The sequence below is a fragment of the Callionymus lyra genome, chromosome 17 (genome assembly GCF_982586985.1).
Source record: "Callionymus lyra chromosome 17, fCalLyr1.hap1.1, whole genome shotgun sequence".
In the NCBI taxonomy this organism is placed as follows: domain Eukaryota; kingdom Metazoa; phylum Chordata; class Actinopteri; order Syngnathiformes; family Callionymidae; genus Callionymus; species Callionymus lyra.
Genome location: NC_141834.1, coordinates 14,053,591 through 14,081,547, shown reverse-complemented (window position 1 = coordinate 14,081,547; position 27,957 = coordinate 14,053,591). Strand labels below are relative to the sequence as shown.

The window sequence follows — 27,957 nt, the reverse complement described above, 5'->3', positions numbered from 1 at the left end:
AGCCTTCTGGTGGGTTTGAGCGCCTTGTATCACATTCAATTGGTTCCAAGTCAACTAGTAAAACCAGATTTAATACGTAAACTGTTCAAGATAATGAGAAGTACTGTCCATTGTTTGAGGAAAATCCAAAGTATTGAAGTGTTGCCTTATAGTCAGAAAAATACAAAAACGTCAAGTCGTTGAAGTAGCTCTTCGAAGCGAACCCTGAGTCAAAGTCTTGGGGTCACAAAGATACGAGCGGCTCGGGTTATTGAAGTTAATTTTATTCATATTAGACTCTTGAGTGTAAAAGGATGCCATTCAAAAGGAGCATTGATAAGACCATACAAACTCAAGGGTTAACAAGGTCAGTCGGCGAGGATGGGGGTGGGAGGGGGGGGGCTCATGAAAATCTCAAACAGAACATATATACACAAAACACCTTTGAGAGACCTCAGGAACCGACGCTGTACATAGTATTATTGCTCGTTACGGTAGAGCTACTGCGGCGCCAGTAGCAACGGATCCTATTGCTATGTACCTGCAAGTGTGTGGTGGCAGTCGGATCATCAGAACTGGGTCTCGCTAGTCCTCAAGTAGTTTTTTTTTTTTTAAGAGCATAGGTTGATGAGTATTTTTATCCACAGTAAGATATACAGAATAAGGTAGTACACAGAAAATACAGAATCGCCACCTATAAAAATTAAAAAAATCAACTGCATTCACAGAAAGAAAAGAGTTTGTGCTGCTACGTGCCAGTGCGTCTCTACAACAATATTTATATAGATATACTGTATTTATATATATATTTATATATATATGAATATAAAAAAAACTTGAAATTAGGTGGTGGAACTGGTACATTGAAGAATAAAAAAAAACAAAAAAAACTACGACGTAGTAATTCTGACTTGCCGCACCACTCTTCACAGTTTACAAAGACGAAGGGGGTTATTTGGACCAGGAGGACTCGGTTCTGACCCGTCTCACCAGCCGGTCCTCCTCGGGTTTTTAAGTGCTTCTAATGACGAGCGAGTGGTACTTCTGGACTTTGATTTCACAGCTAGCATTCTTTTTAGTTCATCTCGGTAAAGTGTCCGTTCATAAGAAAACTAAACTTTTTTTTTCATTTTACAACATCTCCTAGAAAGATTTAACGTGAGTACAGGTTTCTTGAGTGGGGGGGGTTGGGGTGTGATTGACCTCCCCCGTATCCAGTCAGCATGCTGGGAGAGTACTGCAGGTCCAGGCGTGGGCGGGGGGGAGGAAGAGAGAAGAAGAGATGTTAGTCACATGGATATCAACCTCCAGTGATGCTGCAGCTTCACACCAGACAAGAACATCTTTACACCTGCAGCCTCGACACCAGCGACAGGAAGCGTGTGAAGAACGACACACCTGAGGCGCACAACATGACACGTGTGTGTGTGTGTGTGTGTCTGTGTGTGTGTGTGTGTGTGTGTCTGTGTGTGAGATTCAACCGTCAATATCTTTCTGTATGTACCTGGATTTATTTGTATTTGTTGTGTGTCCTTGTGCTTGTGTTCAATGTCTGTGCAGCTGTGTTTGTAATATTGGGTTAGTTGTGTGTTAATATGTATGTATGTGTGCGTTAGTTCTTCAAAGTGTGTACGCAAGGGTCAATGTGTGTGCACGCACATTTGTGCGTATGTGCATATGTGTGGAAGTTTATGGGTTGTGTGCATCAGTATTAGTATATGCAGGTACTGTGTGTATATGTTGGTGTTTAACGTGTTGGTGTGTGCATGTGCTTGTGTGCACGTCTGTGTGGGAGTGTGTGAGAAGACATGGTTGTTTGCATAAGTGTGTGTACATTAGTGTGTGTGTCTGTGTATGCGTGTGCACGTACTTGTGTGTGTGTGTGTGTGTGTGTGTGTGTGTGTGTGTGCGTACTTGTGTGTGTTGTGTGTGCATACTTGTGTGTGTGTGCGTGCGTACTTGTTTATGTGTGTATGTGAGTGCTTGTGTGTGTGTGCGTACTTGTGTGTGTGCGCACATACTTTTGTGAGTGTTTGAGTGTGCGTACTTGTGTGTGTTTGGTGTGTGTATACTTGTGTGTGTGTGTACTTGTTTGTGTGTGTATGTGAGTGCTTGTGTGTGTGTGCATACTTGTGTGTGTGTGCGTATTTGTGTGTGGGTGAGTACATACTTGTGTGTGTTTGTACTTGTGTTTGTTTGTGTGTGTGTACTTACTAATGTGTGTGTGTCTGTGTGTATACTTGCTTGTGTGTGTGCTTGTCTGTGTGACATTTTTTGTGTGTAGTGTGCATATTTGTGTGTGCGCACATACTTTTGTGAGGGTGTGAGTGTGCATACTTGGGGATGTGTGTACTTGTACGTGTGTGTGTGTGTGTTTGTGTGTGTTTTTTATTTGTGCATACTTGGGTGTGTGTGTGCTTACTTGTGTGTGTGCATACGTGTTTGTGTGTGTATGTGAGTGCTTGTGTGTGTGCGTACTTGTGTGTGTGTATGTACTTGTGTTTGTGTGTACTTGTGTGTGTGTACTTACTCTCGTGTGCGTGTGTGTGTGTGTAAGGTAAGATAAGGTAGAACTTTGTGTGTGTGTGTGTGTCTGTACTTGCTTGTGTGTGCCAGTTTTCGTGTGTAGTGTAGTGTGCATATTTGTGTGTGTGTTTCAATCAAAAAACCTTCCCTGAAGTTTCACGGCGTCTGACACTGAACTTGACTTTTGATTGACATGAAGAAACAACTCTTTCCTGCTCTGACAACAACAACTCGTCTCTGATTCTTCAAACTCAGACCCAAGACTTCACCTCAACATAAAAGCATCTCTGTGGCTCTGAGCCCCCGGCGGTGCTGATGAGAGGCGGACGCGATGCCACGACGGCCCCCCTAGTGGTCAGAGCTGATGGCGGTGATCGATGGTTCACAGATCGTGATGATGTCACAAAAACAGAGGAACTCACAGAGGGGGGTGGGGACTGCCTGTCAGTCAGGGGGAGGCTCTCATAGCCAGGGTTGCCATTGGAGGAAACGTTTGGAGTCCTGCGTAGAGACAGAGAGAGAGACAGGGACAGAGAGGAGGATGAAGGGGGAGACAAGGGGGTGAGACAGGTCCAGAACCAACAGAGGGTGTGTGGGGGGGGGCGCAGGGAGACGGGTACAGGGAGGAAGGAGAGACAGCGGTTAGAACCTGTGGCGTGTGAGACGCGAGAGTCTGGTCAGTCTGGTCTGAGTGTTGCTAACTGAGCAGGAGAAGGAGGGAGCGTTGGAAATAAAAAGAGAGGGAGGAAGGGAGGATGATGCCGGGGGGGTCGGAGAGGGGGGGGGGTTACCTATCGACAACCTGAGCTGCACGGCGCCCGGGGGGGTCTAACGCACGCGGACCTCGCCCATGACCCCCTCCCCCCGTCTCAGCAGTGCTGGACTGCTGGTCCGGAGACAGGACGCCATTAAGGGACGAGGGTCTGGGAGACAAATGAACGAGCGCTTCTACGGCGTCTGTCCTGCAACCGGACGGACAGACAAATGGACAGACACACAGACAGACAGACAGACCTCTGGAGCTGTGTCTGTTTCTCTGCCTACACTTGGTCGTCCCACCACATCACCTGTCTGTGTGTCTGTCTGCAGTGTGTGTGTGTGCGATGAGTGTGTGTGTGTCAGTGTGAGGCGTGTGTGTGTGTGTGTCTCTTCCTGCTTCTTCCTCATGCAACTGTCTGTCTGTCTCTGTGTCTGTGTGTCGTCTCTGGGTTACTCACGGGAGCGGCGGCGCGCTAGAAAACGGGGGCGTCCACCCGGCCCCCGGGTAATTATAGAAGGGGGCCATGGCCCCGCGCTGAGACCCCGAGGCCGGCTGTCTACGTGCCTGATGGGAAGTGAAGGGGTCCTCGCTCTCGCTGTCGGAGTCTTCGTATTCCTCTGAGTCGCTGGAACGACAGACGGATCCGCGTCAGTGTGTGTGTGTGTGTGTGTGACATCATGTTGAATATGAGTTTTTCTTTTGGCATGATTTTTTTTTTCTTTTTTAATTATTTAATTAAGAAATTAAATATTTACACATAAAGTTTAATTCTCATTCCATTAATTCAAAATATATATTTTCTAAATTCCATATTTTTTTTAATTCCTAGCTTTTTAAATTCAATATAAAAATTGGCTGAAAAGTTTGTTCAAGTAGCTCAGAACTCTTTTGGTTCTATTTTAATCAGCTTGTTTTTTTATTTTTTATTATTCAGTCAATTATATTTAAAAAATGTTGCTTCAGTAGTTCAAAAGAAAATGTGTTAAAACCCTTTTTTGTTTAAGGACATATGTTTTAAACATTTTCTTTATTTGAAATGATTCTTCTTGAATAAAGCTACTTTTTAAAGTTGAAAATATTATTCATGATCAAAGAAACCTTTTTAAATATTGAAAATATTTTTCTTGATTGAAGGAACTTTTTTCAAAATTGCAAATATTTTTCTTGATTAAAGCAACATTTTTTTTAAATTTCAAATATTCTTCTTGATTAAAGTGACTTTTCTTAAATTTTACAATATTTTACCTGATTAGAGAAAGTTTACCTTTAATATCATTTTTTTTATTTATTTAAAGCAACTTTTTTTTATATGAATTGAAAATATTTTTCTTGACTGAAGCAACTTTTATTTTAATTTTAAATATTTTTCTTGACTGAAGCAACTTTTATTTTAATTTTAAATATTTTTCTTGACTGAAGCAACTTATTTCTTTAGATTTCAAATAGTTTTTCTTGATTAAAGATACTTTTATTAAATTGTACAATATTTTCCTATTTAAAGCAACTTTTCTTGAATTTAAAATTATTTTCTTGATTGGATAATAAAGAAACAAAACATTTTATATTGTATTAAAAATACCAATTAAAATAATATAAGAAGATATTGAATTTAGAAAGTATTTCATTATTGTAATTAAAATAAAAATTCATTAATTCATTTGGAAAATATTCTATTTTTCTTTTTTATTCAATTATTTAAAAAATAACTAATTCAATCTTTAAATATAGAAATTATAGAATTAAATTATTAATAAAAAAATAATAATAATAATTTGAGGTACAATATTTGTCTCTCACCTGGGGAAGCTCCTCCAGGCTCCGGGCAGAGAGCAGAGAATGGCAGTGAAGGCGAGGGCGGAGAGGAAGGAGTACAGGGAGAGGTACAGGAGTCCCTCCATCCCATCATAGCACAGGCCCTTCAGCGAGTCGATGTAGTCCTGCAGACAAACCCAGAGTCACCGACCCGCTCTCTGACTCGCAGTAGAACTGTGAACCCATCACCTTGTTCAGACCTCGACAGTTCAGCAGCGCCACCAGCTGGTGGAAGTTCCCCTCAGTGGAGTTGAGGATCTGCTGAACTTCCCTGAGAGATTTCTGAGGAAATATCAACCAAAACAAAAAAAAAAACGTGGTGAGATAAAAATGATAAAATTGTGATGGTCCAGGTACGGACCTCGGCTTTAGGGAACTGCGTGAGGGCGTTGCGGTCCAGGCTGGACAGGTGGGTGTGGATGCTGGAGAGCGCCCTCTGGGACTGGGTCAGCAGCTGAGGGCGAACACAGAGTTGAGGGTTGAACTCCTAGGATGTGGGTCAGTGGTGCAAACACTGTACCTGCTGGAAGGGACTGTTCATGCGGCGGTTGCAGGTCAGGTAGTAATCCAACACATCTGAGACACACACACAAACACACACACATGTCAGCGCCGGAGCCATAACATTATGACCACCTACCCCTGTTCACCTAACGTTATCATATATTATATATTATTATATATTAAATCATACATTTAAATCAAGAACAAGCAAAACAGGTAGACAGTTTAAACATACATTTCAATTATTATTAGTTAATTACTTCAATAGTTTAACATCTATAAATATAAATTACTTTCTTACAGCAAGTACACATCTCAATATACATGTTTTAATTAAATTAATCATGAAAATCACTAACTTATTTATAGTTTTCATTCATCTATTCAGTAATAAGAGTGATACAACGATTATATAAAAAAGTACAAGTATACCATACACTGTCAATATAAATGTTCATGGAACTAATATAAATCAGAAACATTTATATACTTAATTTTTAAAAGATGTTTTTATTCATTCATCACTAAAACCAGTATTTAATATGATCCAAAATGTTATTAAGAACAATAACATTAACTAAATATGTAATACACAAGTATATATTAATCCAATATACACTTTTATAAACTGAAATTAATCAGAAACGTCAATATACATTTACTTAAAATGTATAAATATATATATTTATGAACAAAGCAATGAATATGATTGAAAGTGTAATGAATAATAATAAAATATTTATATATTATGGGTTTAATATACATTTCAATCAATCTGAAACATGAAAAGATTGATTTATGAACTTAGTAAAACATAATGAATAATATATATATATATATAAATATATATATATTTTTATATATATATATATAATTTTATATAACCTTTCAATACACATGTTAGTTTAAGTAAAAATAAGTTTAAAAAAAAGAAAAGAATATATTGATGTTTCTGTTTGATTTTACCTATCCATGAACTTGGTACTGAATATGATCAATGATGTAATGAAGAATAATAATAATAAATATATATAAAACTATAATATATATTGTTGTTTAACTCAAATCAATCAGAAACATCAATTATCTATCTATATAGTCTGTTTTTTTTTATTTATCTATTTATAAACACAAAAAAATGAATGAAGTAAAAAATACAAACAAAATACTGTATAACATAATTGTATATAATTATTTGCATTACATATATGTTTAATATTTACTCTCATGTTTGTTTATTTCTTGTTTTAATTAACTATTTAATGAAGTACAGTGAAGTAATAAAAATACATTTTATTAAAAGTAAAAACCATTGGATTACAGTGAATACATTTCATATATTTTCCACCTCAGTTTTAAATGAAATATTGGCATCTGGTCATAATGTTTGTGAATGAGGTTCTGAGTACCTGGACTGGTTCCGCTGGTGAACTGGGTTGAGTTGAGGATGAAGGTGTTTGGATCTGTGCAGAAGTCGCTGAGCGCCTGCAGAGAGAGAGAGAGAGAGAGAGATGGATTAAAGAAGGGAGGAGGGAGAAGTAAGTGGACACACTGACCGACTGACACACTTATATCTGACCGACGGGACTTTATCGATCTGCTCTCTAATGCGTCTGTGGGTCACAGACCGCCGCCGCTAGAGGGCGCGAGAGAGTCGCGGGAGGCTCACATGTGAACCCACAGCTGGGCCTTTGTTTCCCCGTCAGTGGCCAGAGACAGAGTCGCTCTTGTGTGGAACCCCAAAGCTTTGGGAAGGTCTCCTGCCAGCTCCGCAAGACACACAGACTCTTAAACAGGCCCTGATCGAAACATTCCTCCCCCTCAGAGACGCTCGCGGACCAGAACAAAGTGCTTTTGGTTTCTGGTAAATTCCTCTGCCGAGAAGAAAGTCCGGAGACTTGAGCTGATTTATTTATTTACTCCACGACTGAGAACAAGTTAGAAGATAAAAAGAGTGTTTTCCCCAAAACTCTTGTTGGTTTCCTCCAGGTACTCCGGTAGCCTGGCCAGCTTTCCAGGGTATCCTCTGAGATAGTTTTCTATCCCTTAACTACTGTCAAATAAGATAATAACACGAAATAAAGCTAAAGAATAACCTTTTGGGTTTTTTTGTACTTATTATTTATCTCTAAAAGTAAATATAACTTTTTTAAGACTTTATTTTCGTTTTTCCGTTCTTTATTTGTCATTTTGTGAGGATTTCTGGTTCCTCAGCAAAAGGAAAATCTAAAATATATTTTTGGAATTAAGTCCCTTTATATCATAATAACACGTTTGTCCATAATGGTTTATGATTTAAATGAAAGTAAAATGTATTTAAAACGTTTATTTTCTTATATTTAATCAGGAATTTCAATATGATTTCACTTTTTTTTAAAATTTTATCTTTATTTCTTCAGTATGTTTTAAAGGTTCTACGATGATATTATTTTTTTTTTATTTTTCTTTGTCCTTCTTTTGACTTGGACAAGATCACAGGGATATTTAACTACCAACCCCTGGTTTAAATGAGGAAGTAAGCATTGCTTAAGTGTTTTGGATTAGCGTCACTGAAGAGATTACATTTGTGGTGTTCTGTACTTCCATCTGGATCCAGGAACATTTTAAAGGGTTTGTCAGGTACTTGCATGGCTTAAATACGCTGCTGCAGATTTCAATTTATACACGATTGAGCTCCTTGGCAGTGGTATGTACGATGTCGGTGCTTTTCGGGTTGCTTATGTTTTATGCGGTATTCGCGGAATAAAAAAATATATATATTTGATTTATTAATTATTATTTAATATGTCAGTTTTATTGTTATTACTGACGTCAATCATCTCTTATCTTAAACACCGACATCTTTATAGGTCACGATATCGACATAAACTTCAACCCACTTTCATTTTGATCACACGAAGGGACGGGTTGGGTCAGGTTTGGCTCGTGGGCGACAGGGACTCAAACCAACAACCACATAGAGGAAGCAAAGCGAATGTCTCCCATCATCAGTTCACTCAAGGTTTTCTTCTACCGACTCTCTCTCTCTCTCTCTCTCTCTCTCTCTCTCTCTCTCTCTCTCTCTCTCTCTCTCTCTCTCCCTCTTCCATCCTTCCTTCTCCGAGCCAAACGCCCACACAAACACACTTCCAGCAGAATGGCTCACAAACACACTTTGTTCACTAGTGCACGTTGAATCTTTAATCTGTGGCCCATTTTCTCCCGCGTCCTGGTCGTCAGCCACGACTGCAGCACTCGCTCCAGAACTCAACCCTTTCACTTCCAATCCTCCGTCGTCCTCGCTCTACTTACCACCACGGTGGCCGTCTCCAGACCCAGAGAGCCCCAGCTGAGGAAGAGGGCCAGCCAGGCCAGAACCGTCATCCTGCGGAGGGACATCACACAACGTCACCAATCGGATCTGAACCACCAACACTTATGAATGTAGGGGGGCCGCTCTAGAAAAAGTCTGGCATGGGGGTTGATTTTAACATTTCAAATGTTAATACTTTCAATCCTTAATGAAAATATAGTTTTTCACTATTTATTTTGAATCATTAAATTCAATCGTTTCTATATTATGGGTTGTATTTGTCGGTTTTTCTAATAATTTAATTAAAAAAAATATTGAATATTTTCTGACTATTACACATAGAGTTTGATCATTTAAATATTTAAAAAATAATTTTGTAACAGTAGCTTTTTAAATTCAATATAAAAATGTTGCTTTGGAATCCGCCATTATGAGTTGACGTCATCACGTGATCGTCAACGTGTCGCGTGATTGGCTGAAAGTTCGATCAAGAAGCTTGGTACTATTACAGCAACATTTTTAATCTGAATTTAAAAGCCTTCAATTAAATATATTAATTATTTGCATTAGCATAAAAAAATGTGTTTAAAAAAAGTAAATCAATTATTAAAAAGCCTAATTCAACCCTCATTTAACCAATTATTAAATTGATTTATTTTAATTTATTAAATTAAATGAATGACACTCTTCCTATGTTTATATTATTTAATTGAATTATTCAATAAAAACAAATTCCTATTACAGCAACATTTTTAGTATGAATTTGAAAGGCTTCCATTTAATATATTAATTATTTCATTAGCATAAAAAATGTGTTAAAAAAAAAATTGATTATTAAAAAGCCTAATTCAACCCTAATTTAACCAATTATTAAATTGATTTATTTTAATTTATTAAATTAAATGAATGACACTCTTCCTATGTACATATTATTTAATTGAATTATTCAATAAAAACAAATTCAATCTTCCAATATACAATTTATTGAAATGAACTATTTAAATAAGAAAACAAAGTAGAATCAATCTGAATATTGTTTAATTAAATGTGTAATGTTTTTTTTTCTTTATTTTTATTTGTTATTTTCTTAGGTAATTCTATGTTGCCACCACAAAAAAAACACATTTCAATAAATAATTAAAAGCTTCAACATTTGAAATGTAAATAAAAAAATCAATATCCTAATGGCACTGATATATATATATATATATATATATATATATATATATATATATATATAAACATATAAGTCTGGCGTGGGGAGAAAAATCTCTCATTAAATTCTACGATTTTCTTGCTGAATATTCATAAAAAGCACGATAATAATAAAATAATAAGCAAAGTCTGTGCGTTTACAGCATTTCTCAGACACATAAAGTGATTTTACAGGCCCCTGGAGGGCCCCCCGTGTAGGAAGCATGAGTGTGGACTCACAGAATGAGGAGCCAGCGAGCTTGTTTGGCCAAACCCAGCAGAATGAAGAGACACACGATGAGGTCGAGCAGCAGCAGCAACACGTACGACAACCACCTGTAAACACACAACACTTGGTTAATGTATCGGCTTCTCCTGAGCTGAACCCTGGACCGGCACCAGGACCGAGAGAGAGGGGCCCCCGTGACGAGGGGGCCCGGTCCCTCACGGAGCCAAGTAGCAAGACAGACGAGTATTCATACGGTCGCCTATAGAGCGAGGGGGGGGGGGGGGGGGGGACCCCTAATTCATCTGTATGAAGGTTTATGTGGACCAGAGAGAACTCAAATCTTTCAGCCAGAACAATCACCATTAGTCACGTAACGTTGTGTCGACCGTTTTTGTGTTTTCGTAACAATCACGGTCTGCTGAAGCATCGCTCAAACCTGTGCAGGAGCCAAGGTCTCAAGCAAAAACAAGTTCCTAAACAATCTGATATAATTATATCTTTTGAGCACAATAAGCTAACTTCACCACCTCATAACAAATGATAGATACTTTTTCTTTTCTTATATAATATAATAATATATAATATATAATATAATATCGCTATGTATGTATTGTCACTAACAATGCGGTTACTCTGAGGGGCAAATATTATCCTGTAAAGCCTTATATACAAGTGTTTTCTTTGAAAAAAAATCTAATAAATGGATGCATTTTGTGTGATTGAAAGGGGGTGCTAACTTGCTAGCTTAGCGTGTTGTTATCAGAACGTTTACTAGTAGGAAAAAATAATCTTATCATTTAAGTTTTTTTAAGAATATAATCTAAATTGTCCAAATCGATAATCCAATGACCAGTTTATAATTTTAATAGAAAATTGAGAAAATTCTGTTAAATCTTCAATTCAAATAAATTGATGCATTATGTCGAAAATGGAGTGTAAACTTGTTAGCTTAGCATGTCGCTTACATCGCAGTTACTCTGAGGGGAAAATCTTATCCAGTAAAACCATATTAGAGTTTTCATTAAAAAAAAAATCAAATAAATGGATGCACTGATTTAAACGGGGTGCTAACTTGCTAGCTTAGCATGTCGATAACAGTGCAGTTACTTAGAAGAAAATCCTATTCTGTGAATCCTTGTGTATTTATATTTCTTTTTTTCATTTTATAATACATTTTACAGTATAAAGCTCCAATTCAATGAGAAAATATATCATTTGTTATATAAAATCGGGAAATTCTACACATTTTTGTCAAATAAATTATGTCTGAAATAGAGTACTAACTTGCTAGCTTAGCATATCGTTAAAAACCATACCCTGTTACACTTTTGGAATTTGTAATAGATACTAAATGGTATAATATGACATAAAACTAAAATGAATTTCTAATGTTAGAAAGTAAATGATTGAAGGCTAACTTGTTAGCTTAGCATGAAGGGAAACTAAAATTGCAAACAGATTAGAATCAAAATTGTATAAATCAAATATTTAACGTCATCCTTAATGTCTGGAATAAAGTGAAACTTGTTAAAGGATAATTCATGTAAATGAATCATGAAAAGTGGTAAAAAAAACAAAAAAAACATTTATATAAAGGCTTTTCTAGACATTATATGTTCTCAAGGAATCAATCTGTAAAATGTGTTAAAAAGGCACAGGGTTTGACAAAATATAGCCTAGTAAATTAATTATTCAGTACAAAAAAGTTTAATTTGAACATAGAAAAAGGGGAATAATTGTCTTGAAACTATAGATATACATAGAGAGACTATGAAAGTTGAGTCTCGAGATAAGAAGTTCATCTGCTGTGGTCAGCTGCGTCATGGCTTCAACATCTTCTCCCTCCATTGTGGTGCATCTTCGTACGAGCGCCGAAGTTCTCTGCGGCGTCGTTCCGATAAGACGTGACCTCGGGGTCGGGGGGAAGTTGTTCAGTGAACTTTTTTCGCTCGCGTTACTGGCATGGTTTTTTTTTTGCGGCGAGTCTAATGACTCACTTCGCTTTGGCTCCGACTCGACGCTCATTACGCTCGACCCACAACGTTTCCTCCTGACCAGAGTGAAAGAACCAGAGCTCAGAAGAACGATTGTGTGAAAGTGTCTCAACAAACTTCAAATAAACAGTTTCCAGCTGCGTTCGCTGGTAAAAAAAAGTCACTAAAGGAAATACCCTTTTCAGCAAACATCTGTGTTCGAAGAAAGAATGACAAATGAGTTTCCAGAGACTCCGGTGGACGTTACACAACTTGTTTCCTGAGGAGCAGCGAAAAACCTCAAGCTGAACATCGGTTCGTCTTACGTAAGAGACGAGTTTGTCGATAAAGAACTGTTTGAATGGAAGCAATAAAAAGCTTGGCTGCACTTGATTTATGTCGAGCTACAAAGAATCTAGAATTTTTCACCGGTTTGAGACTCGGCGTCGAGGCAGCATCTCACCTGTACAGTATAAATCAACAATTACAAAATTATCATTTATAATATAAAATAGGGGAAATTCTACAGATGATTTTTGTCAAATAAATGAATGCATTATGTCTGAAATGGAGTGTAGCCTTTCTAGCTTAGCATGTCGTTTACAATCCAGTTACTCTGAACTCTAAAGTCTTATCCCATTAGACCTTATGAATTTGTATTAGAAACTAAGAAACAATCGAGAAAAAAAATAAAAAAAGATAATTTCTAACATTAAAATTGAGGAAATTCAATTGGATGTCAATGTCTGTCTGAAACTGAAAGCTAACTCGTTAGCTTAGCATGAATGTTTAACCCGTGAAGACGTTTTAAAATTGTAGTTTTTAAAAGAGACTAGAATCTAAATTGTATAAACCAAATATTTAATGTAATTTCTAACATTAAAATTGAGGAAATTCAATTCGATGTCAATGTCTGTCTGAAACTGAAGGCTAACTCGTTAGCTTAGCATGAAGGGGAAAATGTTTAACCTGTGAGAACGTTTTAAAATTGTAGTTTTTAAAAGAGACTAGAATCTAAAATGTATAAATCAAATATTTAATGTAATTTCTAATATCAAATGGAGGAGATTAAAATACAAAGAATAGTAGTAATTTAACAATAACATCAAATAATGTAGATTTATTTGATCATTTTAAATTAAATGCACTTGATTTATGTCGAGCTACAAAGAATCTAGAATTGTTCACCGGTGTCAGAGGCAGCATCTCACCTGTAGTCCTCGTTGACCATCAGGGTGTTGGCGGCCCAGCCGGGCGAGAAGGGGCTGGGCATCAGGCCGCCGGCGGGCACGACGGTGGGCGCCACGGAGGGCGGGACGGGGGTCAGCGGGACGATGGACGCGCCGCTGACGCCGCTGTCGTTGGACGCCGCGTCGCCGCCGGACTGACCCAGGGAGATGGACGAGAGCAGGTTCAGGACGTTCTCGGACAACCTCTTGCAGTTCCGCGTGGAGACCAGGAAGGGTTTGCTCCCCGTGAAGAGCTCCTCCATGGTGGTGAGGGGCCCCGTGATTGACAGCTGCAGTCCACTGATCGTGTCGGAAATCTTTGGATGGAAATACACAGTTATTACGGTTAACTGTTTACATCCCAAAGCCAATTACAAACGTACCATTTCCAATATTAAATGGAGGAAATTCTACTGATTTTTGTCAAATAATATGTCTGAAATGGAGTGTAAACTTGTTAGCTTAGCATGGCTAACAGTGAAGTTACTTGGAGGGAAAACCTTTCCTGTGAATCCTTGTATATTTTAATTTTTTTAATTGTAGTATTATAATACATTATAAATCAACAATTCAATTACAAAATTATCATTTCTAATATAAAATAGGGGAAATTCTACAGATTAAAAAAAATTAATTGAATGCATTATGTCTGAAATTGAGTGTAGCCTTGCTAGCTTAGCATGTTGTTAACAATCCAGTTACTCTGAACTCTAAAGTCTTATCCTGTTAGAATTTATGAATTTGTATTAGAAACTTAGAAATGATAGAAGAAAATAGATCATTTCTAACATTGAAATTGAGGAAATTCAATTCGATGTCAATGTCGTCTGAAACTGAAGGCTAACTCGTTAGCTTAGCATGAAGTGAAAATGTTTATCCCATGAAAACCTTGTAAAATTGCAGTTTTTAAAAGGGACTAGAATCTAAATTGTATAAATCAAATATTTAATTTAATTTCTAATATCAAATGGAGGAGATTTAAATACAAAGAATAGTAGTAATTGCATTTAACAAGAACATCAAATAATGTAATTTGTTTGATCATTTTAAATTAAATTATCAACTTCTAATTATTATTACAGTATATTCTCCTGAATGAACTTCCGGTTCCGTTACCGCTCTGTGATTTATTATCGGTCGTCAAAGAAATAAAAATAAATGTATACAATATATGTTTGATTGATTAATACTGTCTGAGGGACGCCAGTTTCAGTCAAATTTACTCAGAAAATAAGCATTTGAACTATTTATTATTCATTTTTCTGTCCATGAATACAAACTGACATCAGGTCATTGTGCAAAAAATAGGTTTGGGGACCCCGACTACTTACTCAAATGCTTTTTCCAAGTATCATAAAAAGGTTTATCTTTCTTTAACTAAATTTTAAACTGTAAATAAAGGACTCCCTCTGACCCTGGCTAGCTGAAAAGCAGAACCTTCTTGCCTGACGTCAAAGTACTAAACACTTCTTTTATGTTCATTGATTTATTATTTGAGGAAATTCAATTTTGATTCAGAAAACAGGAAATAAAAAAAGAAAATTCTAATGATTATTTGTTCTCAAGATGTGGTTAAACCGTGGACTATCCGGGAAATGTGTTGAAGATGGTTTTATCTTACTTTTTATTTAATCTGACGGAAACATGGACGTGAAACATGAGTTGATGATGTTTAAATTAGCATTTTTAGTTAAAATAAATGGTTTAAAAACTCTAAGTGAGTTTTTACATATCTTTAGTTGGTCTTTTTTTGTATTATTCCGATTGATTTACGGATATTAATCAGATTTTTAAATCATTTAAATATTGTTTTGTTAAGAACTGCATGAACATATTTGGCCTAAAAACCAACCTGTCGCTCATGTCTACATTCAAAACTAACCTATAGTTGGACACAGAAATCATGGTTGAACCAGAGAAAAGAAAAACACATTTGTGTCCCACATTCCCACAGACCGAGCCTCGTAAACACACACACACACACACACACACACACACACACGCACTTTCACACCATTACTGTCAGAACCAGTTGGATATTCAACATGACATTTCACTGGCGGGGAGCAGCACTCACCAGCAAATCGATGGAAGCTAGCGTGTAATTGGCTGTGAGGAGAGACGAGGTCAACTGATACATCCCATCATTAGCCTCGCTGTTGCCATAGAAACCGACGCCTATGGCAACACTGCAGAGAGAAAGAAAAAAAAGAAGAAGAAGAAGCATGAGCACAATGTGGGAGGGTAGCGAGGGAGAGGAATGTTTTATTCAGTGCATGTACATTTTAAATGATGGTGACACCAGCAGAGGAGTCTGGTTCTGAGGAGGCCCCCCAGGAGCCGCACACGGGCTTTTATTAAAGGAGTCGTCAAGGTGTGTTTGTGATGTTCCCGTTTATTCAAATATTCAGATTAAAAGCCTGGGCCAGATGTTCTCCAAAAATCCCCCGCACAACCCCCTGCAATGGTACGACCCAATCTACTCCAGAGTATGTGACCCAGATTAGAAAGAAGAGGCAGAACGTCTCATTTCAAGCTGCCAGAAAATGAACCGCCGTCGAAGGCAGCTGCGAGGCGATGGCGGGCGAGAGAGAGGGCGACAGCCAACATCTGCAGCGCAAACACTTTATCACTTCGTCGTTTCCGTTGGAGCGTCCCAGATGGAGACGTTAGACGCCATTACGATCCATCAGTGGGGGAGACGTGAGCGACGGTGTATAAGTCTGAGTGTGATGACATCATAACAGCTGAAATCACATCTCGCCTCGCTCCGAGATAAAAGCTTCTCAGACCAGGAGGTGGAAGTGGATCAGTGGCATCAGAAAGTTCATTCAAGAAACATTTCAAATGATTACGTTTTTATTGTTGTTGCTTTTTAAAAAATAATTTAATTTAATCATTTCGATATTGAAGGGTTGAGGTTGTTTTTTTGTTGTAATAATTGAATTCAATTTTTCAAATATTTAAAATAATAAATGTCTACAAAGCATTTAATACACAGAGTTTGATTTTCTAATTCAAATAATATCTATATCTATATCTATATATATATATATATATATATATATATATATAAATTTAATTTAAGTTTAATTAATCAATAGTTTAATTCAGCAGTTTGTATATTGAACAGTTGATATTTTTAAGTAATTAAATGAAATAAAATTTGTTATTTTTCTTCTCTTTTTTCCTTAAAATTATTAAAAAATATATATTTATAACAATAATTAAAAAATCCATTTCATAAATTCAATATTTTAAAATTCATAGCCCTTGAAATTTAAAACAAAAATGTTATAAAAGTGCCAAAATACCCAAAAAAGTACACAACTACTAATGGAACTTTTTGCCAATCAGACGATCAAGTGACAATGTAGAAAAAAAAACATTTTATATTGAATTTAAAAGCCTCCGAATTAAAAAATATTGAATTTAGAACATTTATTTTAAAATTGTTCTAATGACAATATCAAACTCTATGTGTAAAATAAGTATAAATAAATTATTACAAACAAATAAAAATAATAAAAATATTAATAATAATTATATGAACAAATTCAAGTTCTAAAACTTTAAAAGTAAACAATAAAATATACTTTAATGGCCCTATACTTCCATAGCACTGCGACTTAATCTGTGCGGGAAGGACAGATTTAGACCCGAGATTTGTGACGCGTCCACTCGTCCTCCGCCGACAACCGTTGGACGGATGTCAAGCATTTCTGCGTGAAGTTCCAGAGCAGAAGGGGAAGTGACAAGATGATGCGTGATCTGAAGGGAACACCGGTGGGTAAATGACGGAGGGACTGTAGGTGGACGAGCTGAGATCACTCCCCGGCTCGCACGCACACACACACACACACACACACACACATGCACACACACACGCACACACACACACACACACACACACACACACACACACACACACAGGCCTGGAGTTGGCCGGCGAGCAGCAACATGACCCACAGCTGTCAGCCAAACTTCTCCTCCTGTGACTTTGGCGAGTGTGTGAGAGACTCAGCAGCACATGATGATGACGGTGGAAGTGACAGGAAGTGATTCATCAAGATTCCTCATCCATCATTGTTTGGGAACTTTAATGAGATAAAAACATGCTCAGAATTCACTTGAATCACGCTTCCTTAAAAAAAAAAAAAAAAATACCCGGGAAAAAAAGAATCGTCATCTAAAAAATATGCGTTGCTTTTGCAACTCCCACGCCAGAGGGGGCGCTGTTGCACGGTTGTATGTTTTACAAAGCGCTTTCTGTAATTTCTGGGTTAAATAAAGTTGGGTGGATTTGATGAAATATAAGTTGAATTGAACATCGACGATAATATAATCAGCGTAACATGCTAACCATCCATGAGTCGTCACAATTACTTGTTACTGACATTAAATGTCAAATCTATCAAAGTGAACATCAATATATTAAGCCTTTTTTATTTTTGATTTCCCTCCAAAACAACAGAGAATTAAGGGAATTTAGCAGGTTTTATTAAGAGTTACTCAAAGTTACAAACTTCAAATTAAAAAAAGAAAGAATACTGAGTTATTTAAACCAAAAATACATTTTATCAATCCTGTCAAAATCCTCACAATTTCACATTCACTACCCAACATTTCTAAAATATTAAAATTCCCATTTGCGATTTTTCTTTTTATTTACATTAATAAATCATGGGAATTATTAACGCTTACTCCATTTTATAAAATACTTATACAGATACTTTCATATGTTATCTGTATTTACTGGTATAGTTACAGCAAAATAAATCTCATTTATTACCTCTAATAATTATTTATTGACTTTTATTTATTCATTTAATGAATGTTACTTAGTGCCTCGTCTTGTTTGTATTACATACTGATGCTCCTCTTCCATTTATATTATTTATCATCTATATTTGGATAATTAATTATCATTTAAAGTCAACTAAAACTCTGAAAGTCATTTGATTTTATACTATCTATATTTTTCTGTGGATGGTCAGTTGTAGCTAGAAAACTTTTTTCTCGTGAGAAAAATGATCTTTTTTTCCATTTATTTTCTATAAACTTTTAATAATAACTTTTAATGGTCCTTTGTTCAGCACGTCTTGTTCAAATCTTTAATTAAAACAAAAAAAAACCGGCATGAAACCCCGGATGATTTTTGAACATGAAAGCTATTTTTGATTTATGCTTTAAGAAACGATGATGATGATGATGATGATGTGACTGTCGGTTGCTATGGCAACATTGCCAACAACCACCACCACCTGCACTCACCAGCACAGCGTCACCGAAGCCACGGCCACCCACGTGACGCAGCAGATCCCCCGACCCTTCTTCCCGCTGTAGCCGTGACCCGTGCTGCCGTCCTCGTCCTCCTCCTCCTCTTCCGAGCCGTCGCTCCGGTCGCCGCGGTGACAGCAGCAGTAGTGTATGAGGAAGGAGAGGACCACCAGCAGGGAGAGGACCAGGGCGATGGCCGACAGGCTGGACAGGATCAACAGGGTCTGGAGGAGGAACGAGGGAAAACTTCAAATCTCGGTGGTTAAATGTTGTGATTCACACGGGAGACGCGTCTATAATAATAATATATATATATATATAATAATGTCTATAAAACTGGAGTCCAGGTCATGTTGCTAATGGCTACAGTTTTTAAAAAAAAACAATGGTGGTTAAACGGATGGGGTTTCTTTCTTTTTTATAATGAATTTTAAAGTAATTAAGTAAGTAATATTTGTATAGAGAATTATTTTTTCAATTTATTGAATTTAGAAAGTTTTTTCTTTTAATTATTGGATTTATATCAAATTTTATGTGTAAAAAACACCATGAAAAACATTTTGCAAATAATTCAATAAAAACAAATTCAACCGTTCAATACAGAAACATTAATAATTTAATGCTTAGGAAAAAACAAAAACATTTCAATAAAAAAAATTGAATATTTTAAATAAACCATTTATTATCTTGATGGCACTGATTTAATTCCATAAACACCACAGACTGAATCTAAATGTAAACTTTAAAATCTGGGTGTTTTTTTTTAATATCGCTTTAAAAAACAAAATTATAAATTATAATGTTACAGTGTTTCCAAAAGAAAACTGACATAATTTAAGCAGGTTCTCAAAGGTGGCGCTGTGTAAGCGACGTGATTGGCTCTTCTTCAGGTGCTAACGAGAAAACATCTTGGCGACTAAACAGAGACCCTAGTCCGACCTTTGACCCTTGATTTCCAGGAACGAACACACAGAAGCTTCAGGTCTTTATTTTCTTTAAAAAAATATATATATATATTTATACTATTTTTTGTTTTGTTCCACTTCCACCAATTGGTTTATTATTCATTATATTCACAGATAAACCTTTAGATAAAAACAGCAAAAATAAATCATATTTAATCACTAATGTTCACTGGTTGTTCAATGTTTATTCTTTAGAAATCGTATTGACGTGTCAAGAGTCACAGGCTAAAGTAGTAACTTCAGAGAAGATATCCTGTATTTTTCAAAATAAAACACCTTTCAGACATAAATAATCAATAGAAGAGAAAATCTATGAAATCATTTTTTTCTGTCTGCACCAGAGGACCGCCGACATCCCATAATGTCTTTTAATCCGCATGCTTTGCATCAATATTTCTTGCATGCATTTACACGTACATCTCGTTGCATTATACCCTCGTCCATCTGCTCGTCATTCCTTTACCTTCCCTCCACCTCTCCTCCTGTTCTCTCCCCCACCATCCCCCCCTTCGTTTCCCACTCTTGCTTCTCTCCATCCACACCGCTGAATCTCTATTAATAATCTGTGACCTACTTAAATACATTCACTGCCTCTCTCTCATTCCCTCGCTCTCTCTCTCCCTCTTCCTCTTCGCATTACTCATTCCCGCTCTCTCTCCCCCTCTCTCTTCATCCCCTCTTCACTCTCAGCAGTTTCACTCCTTTTGTCTTTCAGTTCTGAGGATCATTTGTCGGCGTTCCAGTGCAGGCGAGTCACAAACATGCAGCGAGTGTTTGCCGATGAAAACCTGGTCGTGTGCAGCAGGACGAGGCGGACGAGCACGAAAACAGCACGAAAACACTTCTTCTTCTGCACCGACCCGAGTGTAGTTTGCATGAAGAGCAGCAGGTGCAAACGTTTTAAAACATTTTCATTTACTACTGGCAGGTAAATCTTCATCTACACGAGGAGATGCACTTTTGTATCACTTTGGGTCACATGGGCAGCAGCCCCACCACAGAGGCCCACACTGTCCCCCCCAAAGAACCTCCCTAAAACCCCTCACCCACGCTTCCTTTTAGCTCAGCTCTTTTCTCCTCAACAAAGTCACAATCTCGCACCCTTTTTCTACCCTCACTCGTGAACAAGACCCGAGAGCTTTTGTTTTATATATAGACAGTTGATGAACTGGTGATTGAAGGTGCAAGTAGGGATAAGTCCCATCATGCACTGCAAGAGCCAGGTGTTTAATTAAAGTTTGTGTTCTTGGTTTAAAATGGTCAAAATGCGCACATTTATGTCATAAGTCGGACAGGTTTAGAGTTTGAGCTCATCTTAATGGAAAATAAGGAAGTATTTCAGTTGATATTGAATCACTGAATTTAACTTTTAAATGTTTTATTTATTATATTATTATTTTTTTTTTTTTAAGAAATGTATATATATTTGTTAAATGTTGGCATTATTATACTTAATTTTCTTTATTAAATTTAAAAGGCTAAAAGAAAATTCAAACATTGAATTTAAAGTCATTTTCTTTTAATATTGGACTTAGCATATCCAACTTTATGTGTAAAAAAACAACAAATTAAAAACAAAATATGTTAATGTAGTTTTTCAATAACGACAAATGTAACTGTTATATACAGAAATGATTGAAAGAATAATAATTGAATGCTTAAGAAAAAAAAAACATTTCAATAAAATAAAAAAAGGAAAATGTTAAATTCAACCATTTAATATCCTGATGGCACTTATCCAGGTCATGTTGCTAATGGCTACAGTTTAAATTTTTTAAAAAAATGGTGCTTTTACGGTTGTGGTTTCTTGAATGAAAATGTTATAGTTATATTAATATATGAAAATCCTGAAATCCTAACATCTTAATCTTAACTGCGTTTCCAAAGATAATTGACATCATTGAAGCAGGTTGATCTTCTCCAAGGTAAGTGACGTGATCGGCTCTTCTTCAGGTGCTAACAAGAAGACATCTTGTTCCTGCGCGACTTTACTTTTTGTACTAAACCGTTTTGATAGAGAAAGACGTTAACTTTAAGGTAAAATGTATATTAAAGACGCTTTGTTTGGACACTTTGACTCATCATGAGAAACAAAGAAGATGCTTATATTCGCAGTGGTCAGTACCTTCTCCGATAAAGAGGGAAAGGGTAAACAGATCCTGAAAAAGTGTGTGTGAGACTCCACTGACGTCATCATTTACTTGCTATGGGAACTTTCTCGATCGACTTCTCCTCCACTGTCAACTTCTGCTTCCAGATGTGATTCAAAGTTTATGAGTCTGGACTAAAGAGCGAGTCAGAAAATGCCGATTTAGCAGAAAAAAAAAAGGTTAATTCTCCAACATGACACGGTCGGTCATAATGTTACGGCCAAAGTGCCGGTCTCAGGTGTGTGTGTGACGTACCTGCTGGTACTCCCAGCTCTCGGGGACGAAGGCGTTGTCCCTCATCTGCATGCTGAAGTCCAGCCGCGGGAGGGCGTGACACAGCCTCACCCATAGCGATGGGCTGTAGCTGGGTACCGTTGCCATGGCAGCCATTTTCTAGCGCCACAGATCCCCTCCTCCACCCTGAGAGCAGAGAGCGGCGAGTTAAGAGTCGGGTGAAAGTGTGCGGATGCAGGTCAGCGTATATGAGCCCGGATCATCCCAGAGATGAGGGGTCAAGAGGTCAGACATATTTACTTTGAGAGGTCATATCTGGGAGAGGAAATCACTGCTGCTTTCACTGAATCTTCTTTCGTTTGTCCTGCAGTCGTGAGGATGAAAACATTGACTTGTGTAAAAAAAAATGTGTTTTTACGTCCCTTAATTTATTGTTTATACAGCATTTATTTTGACTCAAGTGTAAGATTTAATTTGTGAATTATTTTCAATTTATTTATTTTTATTTCAAACAGTTTCTTCTGAGAAGTGATAAATATATATTTTAAAGTTATTTAATTTATCATCAGTTATTTATATTTTCTTTATTATGTTTAAATACACTCAATATCACATGTATTTAAATGAAAATACCGCAATTATTATTTTTCTTTTCCTGATATTTATGTAATATAAACTATATAATATCATTAGAATTATTAACTACAGTATTTTGATACTTGTAAAATTATTATTTAAACTAATTTCTCACAAAAAAAGCGGAATTGATTTATTGTCAAACCTCTGAAAAGTGTAACTTTAAAGTGGAACAAGCTGAAAAAGAAATAAATAAATAAAAAGGTATAAAGGAGTTAAATATCACCTTCTTGCTTAATTCATGATGTTGTGAGTAATTGTATTTTACCTACAATTCATTATTATTTATTATTTAATATGTAATCTGTATTTACTGGTATAGTTATAGCAAAACAGATCTCATTTATTTCCTCTAATATTTATTTATTGACTTTTATTTATTAATTTAAAGAATGTTACTTAGTGCCTCTTCCATCTAAATTATTTATCATTTATATTCGGATAATTATTTATCATTTAAAGTCAAATAAAACTCTGAAAGTCATTTGATTTTACATTAATAAGTCAGTTTTATTTTACCCCACGAGGGAACGCGATTTTACCAACACGTTATTCATGAAATAAACTTTGATAGTTTCAAAAATAGTTAGTCAAATGGATTTTTAATGTGTTTATTTGGGGATTTATTTGAGGTAATTACGAAATCTATCACCGTATTGTCCTAAAAATGACAAGTATCTAACTTTATTAATTACCATCAGAGTTATGGTCTGTTATTTAAGTTTAATATGGTTATTTGTTTCTTTTTTTTCTCTGATTATTGTTATTTTTCCTTGTTATGATGTCAGAAACAACAAGTCCTGCTGCACAGAGGAATGACATGTGTAACCAAAACACTGAATGTTGCATGAGACGTGTTTAAACTATTTTGATTAAGAAACTCTAGTCTGGCTTTATTAAGTCATTACGTTTTATGACCATGTAAACCTCTTTTATCACCTTGTGGTCATTAAAAGGCAGTTTGTAAACAAGCTTCACACTTGTTCATTTGCTGGTTTTTACTTTATTTTCAACACATTAACATTTTAATGTTGTTTTTTCATAACCATGCTTCTGCTGGGAAACCTTCCCTGCTCAGCGGCTGCAGTACCGAACATACAAAGGCACAACAAGAGCAGGAAACATCTCTGACATCGACTTGTCTTTCAAAACAGTGAAGCTGTGACTACATTTGTGTAAAAGTTCAACAGGAAAAAGCTTTCACGGCGACCAGAATGGAGCTGGAAACTCCACCGGTTCAATCGTTCGGCTGTTTATTGACGAGAACAGAGTAGCGACAGTACCGAAACCCGGCTTTAGAAACTCTCGCTCATAATCGGGACAGAGGAGATTTAGAGCCGGTTACACCGACAGCTTGTGCAGGGGCCGGACCCCCGGACCCTTGGAACCACCCTATGGTGATGGTTCCCAGCAGAACCGACTGTCACAAATCACTGTCGCCAGATTCTATTTCCTGAACACACACGACTCACTCCAGCAGACTTTTAATTGATTCGATCGCTGTTTTAATCTTTGTTATCTTGAAAAACAAAAGCTCAGAAAAGTGTGTTAGGGAAGAAAAATCGACTGAAAATGTTGTTTCACTGAAGGATAACTTGTTTGAACCCAAGACTGAAGAGAGGAGTTCACAGTAAAGATTAATAAAATATGGATGGAGGCAATTTTTTGATGAAAATGTGGGGGAAAAAAGTATAAGATGGACTTAGTAGGAGTATAAAAAAAAGAAATATTGTTTAAAAAATCTTTGAGCAGCTAAATATACCAACACAGCTAAGATAACAAGACATTCTATGCCTTGATTTTAGATTTTTTTTTTTTTTTTTAAATGTCAACTGCAGAACTGAAACTCTCTCATCTAAAAAAAACTAACAAATAAGTAAAATTTTAGGCAAATTGTAGCATCAGTTTAAGAAAAAAAATATTTTCTTCAACTCAAAGGCGACAGTTTCTGGTAAAAAGTCACAGAATCCTGAGCAAAAAAATTAATTAATTTCACTTAAACTTGATTAAAAATGTTGATAACATTTTTTAACATTTTTTTTGTTTTTAAGTTACTAAATAAGTTACAATAAAATTCAACAAATCACAACTGAACATGGGGGGGTGGGGGGGGGGTAAAAGTCAAACATTATATGAAGAAACAAAAATAGAAAACATTTTCATACAAGTCTTGGATCCAAACCAAAACTTTATAAACCAACTAGCTGGTTTATAAAGTTTTCAACCCGTCTTGACTCGGGTGTCAACTGGGATCTGGGTTTGTTTTTCTCATTCACGGAAATCTACAAATCTAAATAGTTTACGAAAACTGGTATTTTTTTATATACACTGAGTGTCGACCAGTAGAAAAAAACTTTAACAAATTCAAATTATGGTAAATCACGATTATATAATAAGATATAAGAAGAGCAGATGAGTTAAATCAACCAAAAATAGGCTCAAATATTTGGCTTCAAATGAAGGAAAAATTCAAATTCCCTCCGAAACTTTTCAAGGTAAATTTATTTAAAATCAAAAATGTATTAAAGCGATTCTAAATGATTTGAAGTCGAGCGACGCCAGTGGATTAAAGTGGTAGTGTTTAGAGACTACATTTCCCATGAGCACTCGCTAAACGTCGTAAAAGTTGGACGGATTTTCTGTTTCCAGACTTCCATTGATGAATGAAGGATGGATACTGATGAGGTAATGAGTCAGATTGTTGGATAAGGAAATATGATATGAAAACTTTGTAAATAACATAATAAACACTTTAACTTTGTTTTTGTACCGTAACTCACCCCTCCCCCCACCACAACCAGTGCGCTATGTAGCATGTTCACACCATCCCCAAGAACTTTGACAGCGAAAATAAAAATCAAACAAAACACCTAAAGTCACGGTATACGAGTCATTAAACTAGTTTAAAGTCGATGTGTCATCACAAGTTGTTTTAGTACAAAAATATTAAAGGTACATTTATTTGTTTTTAAAGAGAAGTTAACGTAACGTCAAACGTTTGCGTAACATTCACGTTCGTAACGTCGTCTAACAGCAGATGTTACAGACGACTAAACAAACCGTTACATCGGGAGCGTCGTAAATAATAGACGCCGACATAAAAATAGGACAAAGTGGGTTTTTTGAAGCGGAAGCTTCTCTGCAAATTTTGCTTCACGTCAAAATAAAAGCACGAGTCGTCGAATCCTTCAAACCCAAAAGTGTGCGACGGGTTCGGGGTCAAAGTTCTGGTCCTGATGTTGCGGATGAGTCGGAGGGAGGGAGGGGTGGGGTCGAGTGTGTGGTGGGGTGGGGTGGGGGGTCGGGAGGGGAGGATGTATCACGGACAGATCCTCAAGTTGACGAGTGACGTCTCCTGCCAGCTTGTTATCGCGCCCTCGTGCTGTTGCGCAACACGAAGAGGATATTTTTTCATAAATGGATCGTCGCAGGAGCCGGAGCGAGGAATTCTTCTCACGCACACTTGGACGAGCGGAGATTTCACGTGATGCCATGACGCTTGAATGTAGAGCAACACGAGAAGAAAAAAAAAAAAAGTGTGCTCGAGCATCTCAACCTTTTTTTTTCTAGTGTAACTTTGCATTTGAAAAACCAACGTGAGACGACGCTTCGTCTACGGCTCAGGTTTGTGTAGTAAATCCAACAGATTTGCATCAGTGGACGTGATCCTTCCTTGAATGAACGTCGCTCGATAACCAGTCGATGCCTGACGCCTGCATCATGACAGCTTTGATGAACGCCCAGCAAACAAAACGTGGGGCTCGTGATTCACGCCCATTTAAACGCAGAAACTACTTTGAGAATAAAAAAGGTCACGACAGCAGCAGCTGCAGCGGCGGCGGCGGCGGCTCTTGTCTCTCTTGACGTCAATCAAAACGTGAGGAAGGGGATTCTTACCTAGTTATCGTCGGTTAAAGGGACTCTCCCGGGGGGGTTCCTGGGTCGTCTCCTCCGCCGGCGTCGTCGTGGAAATGTTAAAAGAAAAAGCCACTCAGAGAGGTAAGCCCACCATCGCTGGACGCTCTTGGAAAAACATCATCCTGAAAAATGGCCGGGAGACATGTCAGAAAAAAAAGCCCGTCAAAATAAAAAACAGGAGGAGGGGAGGATGACTCTTGCAATTACTGAAATATTAAATGGGGGCGATAATCGTACGGTTGCCTGGTGACAGAGGAGAGGTGCTTGTGATGATGGATGGGAGAGGAGTGCGAGGGAACAGCGAGAGAGAGAGAGAGGGAGAGAGGGAGAGAGAGAGATTAAGATTGTGGAGACACCCCTCAGAGACTCTTTATCGTTGCATTGTCGTCGTCGCCCGAACACGATATCGCCCCCCGAAGATAATTAATCTGTTATCAGGGATTAACAGGTTTTGACCCCCCAACATCCACCCCACATCCCCGCCAATCTGGGCTCAGACCGGCACCGGCTGAACCTTGACCAGATTAACCGCGAGAAGAAAGAGTAGCGACAATGAAAAAAAAAAGAAGAGATTTTGAAAATCCACTCACATGTGTGATGCAAAAACTCCTGCAGTGTCGAGAGCAAATATGAGGGCAGGAGATTTTTTTTTTCGGGATGGAGATGAGGATGGGGGGGTGGGGAGGGGAGTTAGCGAGAGGCGGCAAAAAAAAAAAAAAGTGGGTTCCCAGGGAGTGATGCTGAGAGGGTGAGCGAGAGTGATGGAGTGAACAATGAATAGAGGGGGGAGTTGGATTTGTAGGCAAGACCGGTTCTCAGTGGAGGCTGCAGCATCAACGCCCGCTCCACTGACCAGAGGGGTGCGAGGAGCGGACCCCAGATATCGAGTCGAAATCGCTTGAAAACAGTATGTTGTTTGTCTGCGAGACGGGGGGAGGACAAAAAAAAAAAAGGGGGCAGAGGCGAGTAGGCAGCGAGGGAGGGGGCAGCACCGGTTTTTTTCTGTGTCACTGAAAGAGAGTGGGGGAGGGGAGGCGGCGAGATATACGGCGAGCAAACAGTTGAGAGACACAGTTACCGACTCGCATGTAGCGCGAGCGGACGTCCGTCAGTGGATCCGATTCACTTTAAAAAAGAGCCGTCGCCATCGAGCGCATGTCGATACAACGTGGAGAGGAAAATCCACCTGTGACCTTCATCTTTAAAAACATTGATGCGTGAGGTTGATTCAACTCTACAGGAAGACCATGATGAGGAACGTGTGGTCGAGAAGAAC

The 27,957-nt window shown here is 37.5% G+C and overlaps 1 protein-coding gene across 4 annotated transcripts; it reads right to left on the bottom strand.

Moving 5' to 3' along the window:
* Positions 1–242: 242 nt before the first annotated feature.
* Positions 243–27,435, bottom strand: ttyh1 (tweety family member 1). 4 transcript variants are annotated; one of them, XM_087812686.1, is made up of 16 exons: positions 27,272–27,435; positions 26,661–26,803; positions 22,149–22,313; positions 18,773–19,002; positions 15,576–15,687; positions 13,481–13,815; positions 10,308–10,403; positions 8,873–8,945; positions 6,991–7,066; positions 5,598–5,653; positions 5,439–5,531; positions 5,267–5,359; positions 5,063–5,202; positions 3,723–3,890; positions 2,928–3,006; positions 243–1,216 (listed from the first exon to the last, which is right to left on the bottom strand). In XM_087812686.1, the coding sequence occupies exons 3-16, from the start codon at positions 22,281–22,283 to the stop codon at positions 1,133–1,135; spliced, it is 1,770 nt and encodes a 589-aa protein (XP_087668812.1). In that variant the 5' UTR covers positions 22,284–22,313; positions 26,661–26,803; positions 27,272–27,435; the 3' UTR covers positions 243–1,132. The 4 variants fall into 4 exon arrangements, with proteins under 4 accessions (XP_087668812.1, XP_087668811.1, XP_087668814.1 ...); XM_087812685.1 differs by lacking the exon at positions 27,272–27,435 and having other exon boundaries at positions 26,661–26,962; XM_087812688.1 differs by lacking the exon at positions 27,272–27,435 and having other exon boundaries at positions 3,830–3,890; positions 26,661–26,961.
* Between the last annotated feature and the right edge of the window lie 522 nt (positions 27,436–27,957).